The sequence below is a fragment of the Cyrtonyx montezumae genome, unplaced genomic scaffold (genome assembly GCF_038088225.1).
Source record: "Cyrtonyx montezumae isolate F1298 unplaced genomic scaffold, pur_monq_1.0 scaffold_4, whole genome shotgun sequence".
NCBI lineage: Eukaryota > Metazoa > Chordata > Aves > Galliformes > Odontophoridae > Cyrtonyx > Cyrtonyx montezumae.
This window is the reverse complement of record NW_027072045.1, coordinates 11,877,288-11,892,948: the sequence shown is the minus strand read 5'-3', so window position 1 is coordinate 11,892,948 and position 15,661 is coordinate 11,877,288. Positions and strand designations below refer to the sequence as shown.

Genomic DNA, 15,661 nt, shown 5'->3' with positions numbered 1-15,661 from the left:
GGATCCCTCGGGGGATGCAGCCCACAGATCTGTTATCTTGCCTCAGGACATGGCTGCCTCCTGTCTTGGACCAAGACATTTCTGTTGTGAAGCTCCTGTTGGTCTTACTGGTTCAATCGTGTTATTTATGTAGATTTTAATGAAGTTTGAGAATGATTATTCATTTCAGAAATTAAATATCATTTTTTTCTGTATTGCTGTGGTCTCATTTGAATTGGCAGTCGCTCCCTCTGGCCCTTTGTGGGCTCATCCAACCACACAAGGCTCCAGGTGTAGTGTCCCTTGCTGGAGTGGGAAGGAAGCAGGAGCTGCAATGGAGTTATTCTGGGATGCTGCTTGACCCACTTACACCTATTGGAGCCTCATGTGCTGTTCAATGACAATGTAATTCTTAAGGCAGCAGAGTATGGCCACAACTGCAGCCTGGCCTTTGCCTGTGACTGAGAACCAGGTCTGACATGGTCCTGCTCAGGGACTTCCTAGCAGGTGGGTCTGACATTTCTGGGTTCATGCAGTGGTATGGGGTACAAACATGTTATTATAGGGGTGCATGGGAGAAAATGGGATTGATCAGAGGAGTGGAGGGTGAAGTAGACACCCCTTTTCCAGCATGACTGGGTGCTGGGGATTGGGCTAGGTACTGCCTTTGGAGGCAGGTAAGTCACTTGTCCCTGCTGCTCTGGAAGGCCCTGGGTGGAGGTGCAGACCTGGGCAGTGAACCTCATACCCATTCCCTCAGGTCTGTGCTGGGAGCGAAGCTTGCCTGTGGGCTCTCAGCACACACCTGGGCTGGCACTAGCTTTACTTATGCCAGCAGCATCACTCTCATCACCCTTGCTCAGCCAGGGCAGCCCTCACTGCTTGTGCTATCCCCTCTCTCACAGTTTCTACCCTTCAGCTGCTCTGTACCTGTCTGCAGTAACAAACTAGGGCCTTGGGAATAATGGTTGTGAATGGGAGCAGCTTTAGACACAGCCAGGAATGTCCTACCTCAGCACAAAAGACTGACCAGGAAGGCGGTTTTGGACCACAGGTGCTGTTTCCATGCAGAGATTAGCCAGCAAGTTCTGAACAGGCAAGAGAAGAACACAAGTTACCTTCTTAAATGTGGGAAGATGAGGCCAGGAAGCTTGAGCTTTGTATATGAATAACTTTATTTAAGTATGCTGGGCACCACCAGGCAACACGGTTTGGATAGTGTGCGAGGGAACAGTCAGGCAGATATGAATGCTAGATTGGAGACAGCACCTTTCTGTCCGGTCACTGCAGTTTACAGAATGGAGCACTGCTGCTTCTGCAAGGCCAGCAGAGGAGCTGGGAGGGGGAATAAGGGATCACTGGCACTGCCTGGGGCACGCGGTAAGTGAACAGAGAGGGGTTTGTTTCTTCCTCTCTGCATGCTGCAGCTAATCAGCAAGACTGCAACTTATCTTCTGTTGGAATGAGGCTGAGCATTGACAGCTCTTCTCTACCTGACGTGTTCTTGCTCAAAAAAATACAATCTGTTCTGACAGGAGCAGGAGAGCAGTGTGGCCTCTGCTGGGAACAGACCACCATCCTGCCTGCCTCCAATCTCTCTGAGCCCAGCAGTGAGCCCTGAGAATGTGCTTCCTGCTGGAGCAGCACGCTACTAGCTTACATTCGTGTCTGCTGGGGCAGTGCATCAGCTTCTGCCAGGCCTCTGCAGCAGGGCTGCTGCAGCCTTCCAGCTCTGGCCCTGCCTTGGCTCTGGAGAGTGACCCCAAAGCGATGTGTGGAAATGAAGAGAAAGGAGGGGAACACAGAGGAACTGCCACCAAACAACTCCAGGCCCACTGCTAATGCCAGGTACTGCAGAAAATCAGTGGTGAAACAAACGAGCACCAAGCAATGTGTTAGAACACTCATGACTAACAGTGCTGCAACCTAACACAAGCTGCTCTGGAGGCCTTACAATCTCTGTAGGAGCAGCAGCTACAGGAGAGCAGCCAGTAGATGAGCAGAGAGGCATAAGCAGCTCAGCAGGACAGCAGAACACAGCCACTGCAACAGCTTGCTGCTCACATCGATGTACACATTCTAATACAATTTATTGTCCTCTCATGTAGTGTATTCATAGAGAACAGCAAAACTCCCTAAAAAACACTGGTGTTGCCGGGCTGACTGGTTATTTTGCCAAGCATGTGTGCTGTAAACAGTGTTAACATAAAACAATGGACAGCTGGACAACAGGTGTTCAAAGAAGACCCAAAGAACAATTCCCAGGTGCTGTGGTCAGTATTTAAGATATCCTCAGAGATTTCAATAAATAAAACAATTCTTACATTACAATGCACCTTTCCAACTATTATTTTGCCCCCTAATGGATAAAGTACACAAGAGTTATGCCTAGCTGAAAATACATGCTCCCTTTGCCCTGACATGGCAGAGGAGGAAGGAAACAGCTTCAACTCTTGCAGAGAAAGAACATGAGCGCTGTCAATCTTGGCAGGTTCAGGGAGAATGCACAAGTGCCTTCGCTCCCACTCTGGGGCACTTGCTTCCAGAAGGGAAAAGGTATTTAAAAGAAGGAACAAGAGAATAACCATCTAGCATAATGAAAGCCGATTAGAGATTGCTTTGTTCTACTCCATGCAATACAAACTAAGTCCTATCACCAACTTCTCCAGCTGTGGCACAGACCCACACATCAGTCTGAGAAGTTACACACTCAAACACGCACACACTGAAAATAGTGGGGGTAAATGGGCTTCACTGCTGAGAATGTGCTTTCTCTTAATTAAAAAAAAAGATACATTAAAAACACCTTCAAAAACCTACTGATGGTGGAGACACTGCTGAAGAAGAAAGTAGCTACAGGGCTCCAGCTATGCATTTCCAGACAATCCAGGCATTGCAGTCAGGCTGACTAAAGCCTACACATGAGCAGTTTGCAGTGGTTGGCTCCTTTCTGATTGCTAGGCAGATTCTAAGCTGTTCCCTTTGTTTTTCCTTGCTTGTTTTACAGTGGCAAATGTGATCGTAACACAGAAACTAAGGGACTGAAATGAAAAAGGAATGGGCCATTCCGGAGAAAAGCAGACTGGTATTTTCTCCTTTCCATTAAAAAAACCAACAAACCAACAAAAATAATAAAAAAATAAGTAGTTAGTACTAATACAACCCTCCTGCTGCTGTCGTCTTTGCTCAGTGACATCGGGGCATGCTGGCGCACACACACACATACAGGCAGCTCTCAGACACTCGGACTCAGAAAAGCAAGTTTAGAACTGAAGTGAGTCTTCGGAGGAGACAGAGGATAGGTCCCAGGGCTAGAAGGTTTTTCGGTGGATGGCACGAGCTCCATCTTCTTCATATTCCTTTTTGGAAACCCACATTTTCTTAAAAGTATCCAGCGAGGCCAGGATTGAGCCACTGGGGAGAGACAGACATTATAGATTAAAGGAGAACACTGGGGACACTGTCACTACAACTCTGCAGGGAAGAGCAGTTTCTGTTGCACAACTCTTCCACACTTCAGAAAGTTGCCAAGGCTCCTGGTTGCCTGCAACAGAAGTGCTCCCTGGACAGTCGCTTCCCTTCCTGTTAGCCTCCAATGTGCTGGTGCTACAGAGCCTAGCACGAGCCACACTCTCACAAACATTGCACTGACACCACTGTAAACCAGCAAGCTCTCTTCACATGAGATCTGGTCTCACTTTGTAGGCTTCTGGAGCTGAGTTTAGTTCTCCTGATCAGAAACAAAGATGTACACAAGAGGGGAAACGTATGTAGTGCCTCTGCCTTACAGAACGTGCTACCAAAGAGACTGTTCTATGTTAGAGTGGATGTTAAGACTGGTTAAGAAAATTAACAGACTTGCAGGAGTCTTAAGGATGCAAAGAGTTAAGGGGATGGCAGCATGAATGGAGGCTCAGTAACCAGGCTGGGTAGCACGTGACTGAGCAGTGACATCTTCCTCACACACCACAGAAGCAGGGACAACAGTGCAAGTGCCAACAGGAAGACCCATCATCACACAGTACATACCCAATCCATGTAGAATACAATCTCTCCTGAGGAGCTGATATCTAGGAGAAGAAGAAAGTCAGTCAGGACCTTCTCAACTACAGCCTGCTCCTCCTGGCATGCTGCCCTGATTTCCCTACAGCTGACCAGTATGACCTCTCCCACCAGAAGGTCCCCCACAAAATAGCCACTGTGGAGCAGATCCTGGACAGGAATCATGCTGTCAGAGGAGCTACCTCCACCATGATGAAACCAAACAAGCAGTTATCACAGCAAGGTTACTTACTGGTTTGAACCACGTGGCAGCTGCACCCTTAGTATGGCTTTTTTTTTTTGTTAAGAGGGCAAAGGTCACAGAACAGCACACAGTATGAGATGAACACCCAAGAGAATGCTCCTACCCTTATTTTGACATCCTTAGGAGCTAGTTTCTTTACTTCGCTCAAGAGCCTGTCACCAAAACCTGCACAAGACAAAAAAAAGAAGCAGTTTGAACCCCTCACCAAAATCCCAAGTTCCATCTATTAACGATGTGGTCCTGTACAGTGGAGTAGAGTTTGAATGAGAAAACCAGGATCTATCTGGAGATGTCCACCTGTGGTCAAAAAGCTGATGGGTTCTGGCAGAGGACACCTATGTCCATATGGACCAGATGCACGCTGTTATGACCAGGGCTCAGAAAACTAAAGAGCAAGGATCGATCTCCTGCTTCTCACGGTAACTAGAATTCCTTCAGCTGCCATCTCATGGGACAAGTTTGGTGTTATCTTCCCTGTTCCACACCAAATGAGAAAAAAGATGTAAGTCCACTGAAAAACTAGAGACAGGCACCTTTGAAAAGCGTGGAGCCTCCAGACAGCACGATGTTGGAGAAAAGTGTTCGCCTCAGATCCATATCTGATTTCTGAATGGCAAAAACGAGCACCTCGTGGAGTCCTTCACATTCTTCCCCTATCAGGTCTGGCCGGAACAAGAGTTCTGGGGCACGAAAACGGGCAGAGCCAATCTGCAAGGGAAGAAGTTAGCACAGAGGGGAAAAGAGAAATGTGGCACAGTTCACTGTCTACAGCCTTAAGGCTGAGTCTTTCACTCTGAGGTAAAACTTCAGAGGAACAAAGCTTTTTGGACATCCACACTACATCATTAGCTCCCAGATGACCACCATATTGACCTACAGCTTCTGGCAAAAATGCCATTTCTATTCTGCAGATGAAACTGATGAAGAAATTTGCTCAGCCCCATACAGCAAGTCAATGGCTGAGACGTAAATGGATCCACCTCTGGTGTTGGAGGTAAGACTTGTGCTTTCTCTCCTTCAACCATTCTACAGAAGGTTCAGTCTCTCACAGAATATTCCCAAGTCGTTCTTCAAACCAATAGTTTCTGCTCATCTGGGCAGGAAAAAAGCCACATACCAAACCACAGTATAATTTACAGATACCAACCCACACTCCATACCTGATCCACGTAAAGACTTACTAGATCAGAATCTGCACTCAAACAATTCTCAGACTCCGTGGTCATGCTTTGCCCTTACCAAGAATTCCAGTAAATCAGTGAGATTTCTAATAATGCTCTCTTTCCCTAAAAATACTAGTTCCCCAGCTCAGCAACATGGGATGCATTTTGGTCTTTAAAATTATCCACTCTCACCCCACATTGCACTGTATCTCCCACCTTTTACAAACCTCAATAGTGCTTCCATCTGGCAGGTAGTACTGAGCCTTCTCAGTCTCCAGAGTCTCATCCTTCTGGGGGTTTATTGACAGATAGCAGGCACGCTGAAGATGAAGCAGAGCAAGAAAGAGTGAGATGAGGAGGGTAAAGACGAAGACCTAAGAAATACTTTTCTCACTACAAAAAGCCAATTCCTTAGCCATCAAAATCCAAGTGTATCCTTGGAGAGACCAATTTCAGTACCATTTTGTTGAGGAAAAGACCTTTTGTGTTCAAATTAGGAAAAATATCTTATTTGCCCTTCAAACTACAGCTGCTCACAAACTTTCAAGCTTTTGTTCTTGTCTCTCTCTTACTGCTTAAGAAGTAATCTCCCTCTGCACTGGTAAGATAACTATCTTGTGAGCACTTGCAACCTATCACATCAAAGCAGGCATCTGAAACACCTTTAATGGCATTAGCCATGTACAAAGGTGGTTTTAGGCAACTTAGCAATAGATTAGGAGCATGAACAAAGTCCTTTGTTACATTTCAGAAGAAATGATAACTAATAGCTATCAGCAAAAATTTCTTAGTATAGCCTAAATTCCTATCATCCACCACATTCTAAGTTACAGGAAAGAAAATACTTTTACTTTTCAAATTGCTCCAGCAGCCCATCCTTTTTCCTACATAGGTAAGCTTTTCTATCCAAATTGTCATCATTTGGGGGTTTAAAACATATCTAAACAGAATCCATAGAACAGTTGAGGTTGGAAGAGACCTCCCTACTGAACCTACTGAAGCAGGATCAGCTAGAACAGGTTACCCAAAACCACGTCCAGTCACATTAGGAATAATTCCACAAGAAGACAATCTACAACTTCTACTCTGAGCAACCCGTTCCAGTGTTTGGCCACCTTCACAGAATCTGGGCAACAGGTGGAAGAGCTCTGATCCCTCTGCACAGCCAGGCTGAGCTACAGCCATGCAGAACAAGCAAGCTATTTCCATTACATACTTTTTGCATTAGGTCACAGACTCAAGAATAGCTCATTGATGTTCACAATACTCAGCTGCTGGCACAGCCCAAAGTTATCTGCAGCAGTTAAAGCTCGTGATGGAGGCCCACTGCATGGCATCAGCAGAACCGATCTGAGAACTGATCCCATGTTCTGAAGGCACAAATGGATAGGTAGCTCTAAGCTACACAAAGCCTTGCTGAAATCAGAGAGCAACCTGTCTGCATGAGAACTGCTATGCTGCAAAGCCATGGTGAGCAGCCACCAGCTGAGCTTCTGTTCACCATCCCACCTTTGCCCTCCTCTTCCTGGAAAAGGGAAGCCAAGGTAACTGCTGCATAACTGCAAGGCCACTAAACACTGCAGATGCCATTAAAAAAGAAAGCCTTTGTAAACACGAATGCCCTGAGTGAATTTTTTCCATGAAGAGTTAAAAATAGTAGCAACCCACTTGTGATCCCTAACTGCCATGGATTTTCTAAAGTCTTCCCTTGAAGAGTAGGCAAATACTAATGAAGGATATCAGATCTGATAAATTGTTGCTTAGTCAACCTTACATTGAAAAACTGTTTTCTTTTACATTCAGATGGAGTCTCCTGAGTGTCAGCTGGCACCTCCTGTCCTGCCACCAGACATCACTGAAATGAGTCTGGCTCTGTTTTCCTTGCTCCCTCCCTTCAGATATTAATATACACTGATGAAATCCTCCCTGAACTTCTATTCTCCAGGCTCAACAATCCCAACCCTCTCAATCTCTCCTCATATGAGGGATACTCCAGTCCCTTAATCATCTTACAGACTCTGCTCTCCCTTGGGTAGATAAAGGAATGAGTTTCAGAGCTAGGTAGGCTGGCACTTCCCACTACACTTCAGGGACTGATAACTTCCATCAGGCAGAAATCCCTTTGTGGGTAAGCACAGAAACAAACAGCACGTCACCTCCTTGATGGTCTTGACAATCTCAAACTCTGAGGTTGTGTGGAAGTCGTAGCCTTCCTTCCGGAGATAGAGACGCAGGAAGCGCGAGACATCGCGGCCCGCGATGTCAATCCGCATGATGGAGTGAGGCATGGCAAAGCCTTCATAGATGGGGACGGCGTGGGTAACACCATCCCCAGAGTCCAGCACCACTCCTGTAGTCCTCCCTGTAGCATACCTAGCAAAGGGACACGACTCAGATATCACTGTGTTCTTTCTCATTTTGTTTTTTTCTGTTTCTTTGTGGGGGAGGGGGAGAAAAGAAAGGATTTCACAAAACATTTTCAAGTGCACATCAAAGATGAGAGGAACTCACAGGCTGAGCACAGCTTGCATGGAGATGAACAGCGCTGGAACATTGAAGGTCTCAAAAAACACTTCAGCAGCACGTTCTCTGTTCTTGCGTGGGTTTAGGGGTGCTTCTGTCAACAGCACAGGATGCTGGCAAAGAGAAAGAGCTATGCTTTAATAACCACTGTGCAGCTACATGTATGCTCTCAAAAACGTTAGCTTATTTTTTCACTTTAGGAACCACTAGTACAATAGGATACATAAAAGGGACTAATTTCAGCTAGTGAGCTCTATTACACCATGCATAATCTCTACTAGGTTGGGGAACCAATAGGGCTCTGGTCTAGCCATAAAGAAATCTTAGGAAATCCACTCCATGAGTGACCCTTTGCCATGAAGGATGATCAAGATCACTCTCTGTACCAAAAGGCAGATCGTTTGACCCAAATACAGATAACCTGAGAAAGGGTGAAAGCATATGGTCCTTACTATAGGAATACTTCTACCTGCATACACCAATTACACAACCTATCACTTTCAGTCATTTACTGGTTTTTTGGTCAGCTCCTTCCAGAACACGACTATGTTCTTTTCCCTCCTTACTTCAGATTATGTTACAGCATCAGATGTGCCTGATGCACAGGCAGAACAAGAAAAGTCAGGCACACTTGGCCTAGAACTCTCATTAGAGAGAGAGAGAGAGCGAGAATAACAATCTGACTTTCAGCAAGTCAGATTTTGAGCCAGGCCAGAACATGAGATGTGAGGAGAAATTATTCTTGAACATTTCTTGTGTAGTATCTCCTGAGAGATGAAAAGAACTTAATTGAAGAACAGGTGAATTTAAAAAGAAGAACAAAGGAAGAGTCCCAGATTTCCTTCTGGAGTTCAAAGGCTCCTGGTGTTATGCACAGAAAGGAAACACACCGGTGCCTCTACACAGTGAGGTATCTCACCTCCTCTGAGAATGTCTGAAGTTGATCTTTAGAATACACGTACTGCCAAATACGCTCCATGTCGTTCCAGTCCTTCACTATGCCATGTTCCATCGGGTATCGGATCGAGAGGAGACCTCTGTGCTCCTGAGCACACAGAAACAATACAGCATACATGTCAGAAACTAACCATTTCTGAGCATTATGACTACTAATTAATCTGACAGACTCAATTACTTTCAGTCCCACTAAAAAGCAACATGTCTCCAACATACACTATACAGACTGAAAAACATAACCACAATCATTTTTTCCAGAGAAGTATTCATGAGCTTAAACCAGGAACATATTATGTTCGCAGAGCATTTTCCATTCTAACAGGTTTCTAGCCACACAGACACCTATCAGATGTTATCTTTGTTCTAGCAGCTCTGCAATGATGTAAAACATAGCAGGGTGATATAGCAGGGCTCTGTGGGCTCATGGGAACTACGAGACCATGCTGACAAAAGAAGCACTGTGGAAAGCAAGCCTCTTGCCCACACCAGAGAGATAAAAGTCAACCAACTAGGGTCCATTTCTGAAGTTCCCAGTCAAGAAAGTGGAGATGTAACCATACAGACCACAAAGCAGCCTAGAAAAAAGGATAAGTATAAAAGGACTTGGGAAAATAAAGTGAGATTGAGAGAAGAGGTCTGTGGTCAGCAGGCTGGCATGGGAATTTTGTGAAGCTTCCTACATCAGCTTGGATGCACTGAAAAGAAGTGACAATCTATTCTGCTCTTCTGATCGACACTGATATCAAGGAACCACAGCTGTTAACACAATTTAAGTGCAACTGCTACAGCCCCTCTAGCAGCTGCATAGCAATGTGCATGGAGATGTGAAGTAATACAGGTTTTCTTACCTCTGCCTTTGGACCAATGAAGATATCCCCTTCTAAAGCACCAGCCATAACACGAACGTGCTTCGGTCTGCCCACACTGGAACAGAGACAAAAGTATAAATGCTTCTAGAGAGACAATTCAGATACACCCAACATTTTACTACTTTTTCTTCCTCTCAGCACCAATCAGCACTTTCTAACAGCAGTAACAGAGTCTGAGGGCACTACCAAGTGCAGACAGACTAACTTGTTTCTCCTGCTATAAAATTGGACCACTCTTCCCCCCTACATATCTATGAATTGGTAAATGGACTGAGAACTTATCAAGACCAGCAGAGTACTTACTAGTTTGGAAAGCAGTATTTCGGTATTTGATCACCAGCAAAACCTGCTTTAATCACACCCGAACCCTGTGGGAGAAACAAACACGTGAGCTTATCATTCATTCAGAAATCTTCATAAATTTTAAAAGAGTGCCATCAGCACTGCAAGATCCACTCCTTTTAATTCTGAAAAAGCTTGGATAATAAATTATCCAAGCAGGGTTAGGGATGGGAAAGTGCCAGCAGACCAGCTTGGCCACTAGAGGGGAGTAACCAGCACCTTGGCACTGAGGCACCACACAAGGCACAAGTCCAGGATGCCCTGGGAGTAGGCTGCACGAAACAAGCTGCAGTGGAGAACAGGGAAGAGAAATGCAAGCAGAGAATAAGCTAGTTAGCATTAAGGCAGCAGGTCACAGAAATCTGATCAGTAAAGACACTGGAAACTAAATGGGGCTAGAGTCTGGAAACAACAAAGATGTCAGTCGGACTGCAAGAGGAAGGGCTGGAGGCAGGAAAAGTGGTTGACAGGACAGGGCTTGTTTAAAAGGGACAAAGAAGAGATCAGGCATGGCAGTCAGAAAGGAGCAAACCCAAAAGCATTCTGCACTACACAAACCAGTGCAGGCAGTGGGCATGGAGCAGTAAAGCAGTTGCAGGGAGACCCTGGCAGGGACTCAGCACTAGCAATTCAGTAGCACTGCTCCTGTCCTTGCTGGCAGCATCCAGGCACATCCTGGAGCCTGACTGCCGGCCTAGAGCTAGGTTGAGCCTCACCCACTCCATTTCCCATCCCTGCACAACAATTGTGAAGCACTGAGCAGCTTGCAGGAACATGCAAGTTTTGCTAAGGAGCAGATTTCCATGGGACCCCCTTGGATAAGGCATTTCATTGCTAATTACAGAGTACCACAGAAGCAAGCTCTTCTATCCAATTTATCTTGACAGAACAGCGTACTGGGAGCAATACACATGTACTCACAATGAAAGCAGTGATGGACAAAGTGCCTGTTCACTCTCAAGGGCTCCACAGCAGAACTGCTGCTCTGTTTGTGAGGACATTCTCAATGTGTTTTAAAATTAACAGCAACACAGCTCCCTGACTGCTTTCCCCTTCCCACTTCTTCTGTGTAGGTCAACATCACTCACACACAGGGCTGTGCAGCTAAGCCCTGGCCATAGGGGATGCTGCCAGTCCCCAGCTCCATGGTGAGAGGGGTCAGCAGCCAGCACAGGCTCAGCAGAAAGGAATATTGGATAGCCGGCCACTCCAGTTCACAGTCCAGAGCCTTATTCCCAAGCTCCTCTTGTCAGCTGGTTTAAGTGAGGTGCCTGGCTTTGCAGAGAGCACGCATACCCTGCCACCAGGGCCTGGGCACTCCTGGGCCACAAAGCCAGAATCGGGTTAGCAGAGATGCATCTGCAAAAAGGAGTACCAGGAACACTGGAAACCAGATATGGCTGGTTATGAAAGATGTGAGAGTGATGCAGTGCTGAAACCCCAAGCTGGCTCCAGCCACAGCTCCCAGCACCTGCACTGACAGGTACAAGTGGAACAAAGAGCCCTCTGCCACAGTAAGAAGGCAGCCCCCTAGGCAGGTACTCCCTCCCGACCAGTCACCTCAAAGCAAGGAGTAAGACAAATGCTATTGTGGCTTTCTTTGTCACAGCTTATAAACAGCACCATGCCTAGGAAGTAATATAATCCTTTGTCAAATCTTACAGTAAAATAATAATGAATTATTTCAAATGATCATTCTAATAAATTTCTAATGAATTAGAATTCCACTATCAGAATACTGTGCTCACGGGATATTTTATTCTAGCTAATGCTTGATCTTAGGGCCAGCACAGTCTGCTGCTGGGAAATGGTTTCAGGAGAACAATGATGCTCCTGTTTTAATGCAGAGATCAAAACTTCCTTATGCCAGGCCAAAAATTACCCTGCACATCCAGCTGGGCTTCCCAGCAAGTTATGCATTTTAAGATTTAAGTACTGAAGTTCAAAGAAACTGAGTATGTCAGGTGCTCCAAACTCTTTGCTGGAGTTGGAGGTGAAGGTGTCTCTGAGGAGTGGTGGCAGAGGACCTGGGCACTGCTGTGCTTCCCAGTGCCCGCAGACAAACGGAGCACAGTTGTTTACCATCTCTGCAATACAAAGACCCAACAGCATTTTCTGACCTATTCAATTCTTCTTGAAAACATTTTACTTCCTTGAAGATCAGTGTGTACTGAGGAAATCTATTATAGCTCAGACTGAGATTTCTATATAATTAGAGGAAAGTGCTTAAGCATTGCAGCAATCCTTTCCAACTAAGTTTAAGATAAAGACCTTGTTTTTTAAGAGGTAAGGACAGAAGAACACACAGTGCACAAGATAATATTTATTTAAACTTAAAAATAGTTTCAGAAGTAACATCCTTTCACCTGTAGCTATCCTGGCTGGGCTTTCATCCTGCATCCTGCATGTTGGCTTGGTGTAGTAGAAAAAGTAAAAAAAAAAAGCAGAAAGAAACTACCTGTCAGACACTAAGGTCAGGGATGATAATCCCATGAAAAATTATCATAAGCATCTGAAAGTGGCTGAACATGCCTCTTCTGCTAGTTCCTAAAGTCAGTTTCATTCATTCATATTGATTCATTTCAGACTCAGATTTAAGTGGAAATCATCAAAAGAGTCAATGTGCCACACAGTAGTTTTTATAGAGAAACTACTAGATACACATTTTATTAGATCAGAAACAAAACAAAGACACAGTAGCCCTTACCGACAGCTCAGCTGTTAAAAATGCCACCATTTAGGTGACAAACTTTATCCTCTTTTGAGAGAGTGGAAACAGTTCCATGGAGATCAGGCCACAGCTGAACCATGCTGTCTGTTAACATGTGCTTTACGTACATCAGGGCTCCTGGGACATTTATTCCAATAAGAAGAGCAAGAGGGGACCACACAGGTTTTAAAAGTGACTCACTGAATAAGGGAGAGTGTTGAGATTGCACAGAGGTACAACTTCATCCTCTCACTGTGTATTACAGAACCGTCCTGTCACAGCAGGCCAGGACTGGGGGGCCCTGGCTTGTTCACCACCTCAGCCCACCCTCCCTTACACACACATGCACGATACAGGAGGGCACTCAGCCTTGAAAATCTGCCTGCAGTTCTTCAATGTGCAGCCCTGCTGAGGCAGCAGGAGCAGCAGCACCTTTCAAAGCAGCTCCAATTCCCATCCTGCCTGAACACCCAAGTAAAAAAATGCAACGTCACCACAGGGCTCAGCCTGCAAGCATTAAGGGCAGATCTCACAACCACTTCACTCTGCAGCTCATACGGGGAGAGGAAGGCAGGCGCTCACTTATCAGGGAGGCAAGCAGAACGAGCTTTTGTAAGACCAGCTGTTAATATCAGAAAAGAAGCAGTCAGTCTCCAGCAGCACATGAGCCCTTCTTCAGACCTGAAGCAGGGAGGGAGAACAGTCATTGTGCGAAGTAACAAAGCCAAGCTGAAACAAGACATGGACTGCTATAATGTGACCCTATCACAAAACAAAAACAAAAAAAACTCATCCTTGCAGTGCCTGGAAGTAACTTCAGTGTGCCTGGAAGTAACTTCAGTGGCTAGCCAGCCACAGCACCATGGCAGGTCAGCATTATTTCCCTCATTTCTATCAACAATCAGCCTGAGCTATTCCTTTAAGTTTCTAATAATCTTTCTGCTGCAATTCCCAAGGAAGAAACAAAACTAAAGCTGTCTCAGACAGCTCAAGTTAGAGAGGAATTGGATCAGTGACAAAGAGGTCAGAGGCATAACCAATTTTATTTGAAAAGATCTATAAATCATACAGCTCACAACAAATGTAAGAGAATCGTACAATGGCTTAAGTGGGAGGGACATTAAACATCAGCTTGCTTCAAACTCTCTGACATGCCACTCATCAGATCAGGGCCCCAGGGCCCATCCAACCCAGACCTGGACGCCTCCAGGGATGGAGCAGCCACAGCTTCTTCGGGCAGCCTGTGCCAGTGCCTCACCTCCCTGAGTAAAGAATTTCCTCCTGATGTCTAACCTAAATCTCCTCTCTTTTAGTTTAGTCATTCCCCCTTATTCTGTCACTATCAGATAATGGAAAATGTTGGTCTTCCTCCTGTTTACAAGCTCCCTTTAAGTAAAAGAAGGCCACAATGAGGTCATCCTGGAGCCTTTCTTTGTAAAAGAGGCTCTCCAGTCCTGTGAGCATCTTAGTGGCCCTTCTCTGGACCCACTCCAACAGCTCTGCATCCTTCCTATACTGGAGGGTCTTGTGCAGGCAGAGCAGAGAGGGACAATCACCACAGAAATACACTGAAAGGAAGGTGATGGAAGAAGGAAGCACATAGCACCAGCCCTTTTACACAGCAGAATCTGAATCAGCAGCAGCAGGGCCGGAAGGGAGGAGCAGGAGCCTTGTGTCTCACCGCTGCAGAGGAGGCTCCTTGGGACGTTCCAGCCCTTCCCTCCTCCCACTTCTTCTGTCACCCTTCCTCCTGAGCTCACTATGGATGGAGCAGCTCAGGAAGGGTCCCAGGACCACTCCACGTAACCACTCTCATCCACCTCACCCCTGCAGGCCTGCCCCGCGCTGAGGCAGCACACTGTCAGTTGGGGACGGCTATCCGCACCGCCACACCCCGCTGTCAGACCAGGGCTGACGCAACCCACGCCGGGAGCGACTCCTCCGGGCGCACTGCCGGCTCGGGCCGAGGCCCGCGAGGCCGTGAGGAGCTACGCCGTCGCCGTGAGGAGGGCCGAGCACGCCCGGGGCACGCGGGGAGTCAGGCCCCATTGTCCCCCGGGCACAAAGCGGGGCCGCGGAGCCAGGATGCTGACAGACGGCTCCTCCAGCCAATGGGAGCAGGTGTTCCCCGCAAGGGCGTGCCGGGAGGGGCCCGCTCCAGCAGGTAGCCGGGGGGCATCCTGGTGACTGACAGCCGCCTCAGCCAATGGGGGCGCGCCGCCCCTCCGGCCCGCACACATCGCGGCGGTGGTGGGGGCCGCTCCCCAGCAATGAGGGGCAGCGACCCTCCGGGGGTGACAGGCGGCCGTCTCAGCCAATCGCAGGCCGCCGAGCTGTGCCGGCCCCGCCTTGCCTGAGGAGGAGGCGTACGGCGCCAGGCGAGGGCCTGAGGCGGCGGCCGAGCCGGGTTGGAGGGGGGGAGGGCGGGCGGGGCGCGGCCGCCCCCGATGACAAAGGGATCGCGGCTGGCGGAGTCCCTCACCCCTCCCGGCGCCGGGAAACGCGGCCGCCCACACTCACGTTGTCTATCACGACGGGCTGGTTCGCTATCACGTCGTAGGACTCCATGGCGAGGACCCGCCGCAGTCACCCGTCAGGGAGCAACAGCCCAGCCGACGGCGGCGCATGCGCGGAAGGGCGGCGCGGTGCCAGCTGGGTGATGTATTCCTGCGGCCGCGGTGTGCGCCGGGAAGCGCAGTCCTGGTGCCGAGGCGGGCCCCGGGGCGTGCCGGGAAGTGTAGTGCGGCGCGGGCGGAAGCAGCGTGACGTCAGTGCGTGGCGGCCCCGTGTTCTCCATGAGGTGGAGGGCGGG

At 47.6% G+C, this 15,661-nt stretch overlaps 1 protein-coding gene across 1 annotated transcript; it reads right to left on the bottom strand.

Annotated features, from left to right (window-relative positions):
• Positions 1–1,136: 1,136 nt before the first annotated feature.
• ACTR1A (actin related protein 1A) lies at positions 1,137–15,484 on the bottom strand. The gene is made up of 11 exons (XM_065747036.1): positions 15,370–15,484; positions 10,101–10,165; positions 9,777–9,852; positions 8,891–9,016; positions 7,960–8,084; positions 7,605–7,821; positions 5,676–5,768; positions 4,819–4,993; positions 4,389–4,450; positions 4,009–4,049; positions 1,137–3,393 (listed from the first exon to the last, which is right to left on the bottom strand). The coding sequence occupies exons 1-11, from the start codon at positions 15,415–15,417 to the stop codon at positions 3,291–3,293; spliced, it is 1,131 nt and encodes a 376-aa protein (XP_065603108.1). The 5' UTR covers positions 15,418–15,484; the 3' UTR covers positions 1,137–3,290.
• Between the last annotated feature and the right edge of the window lie 177 nt (positions 15,485–15,661).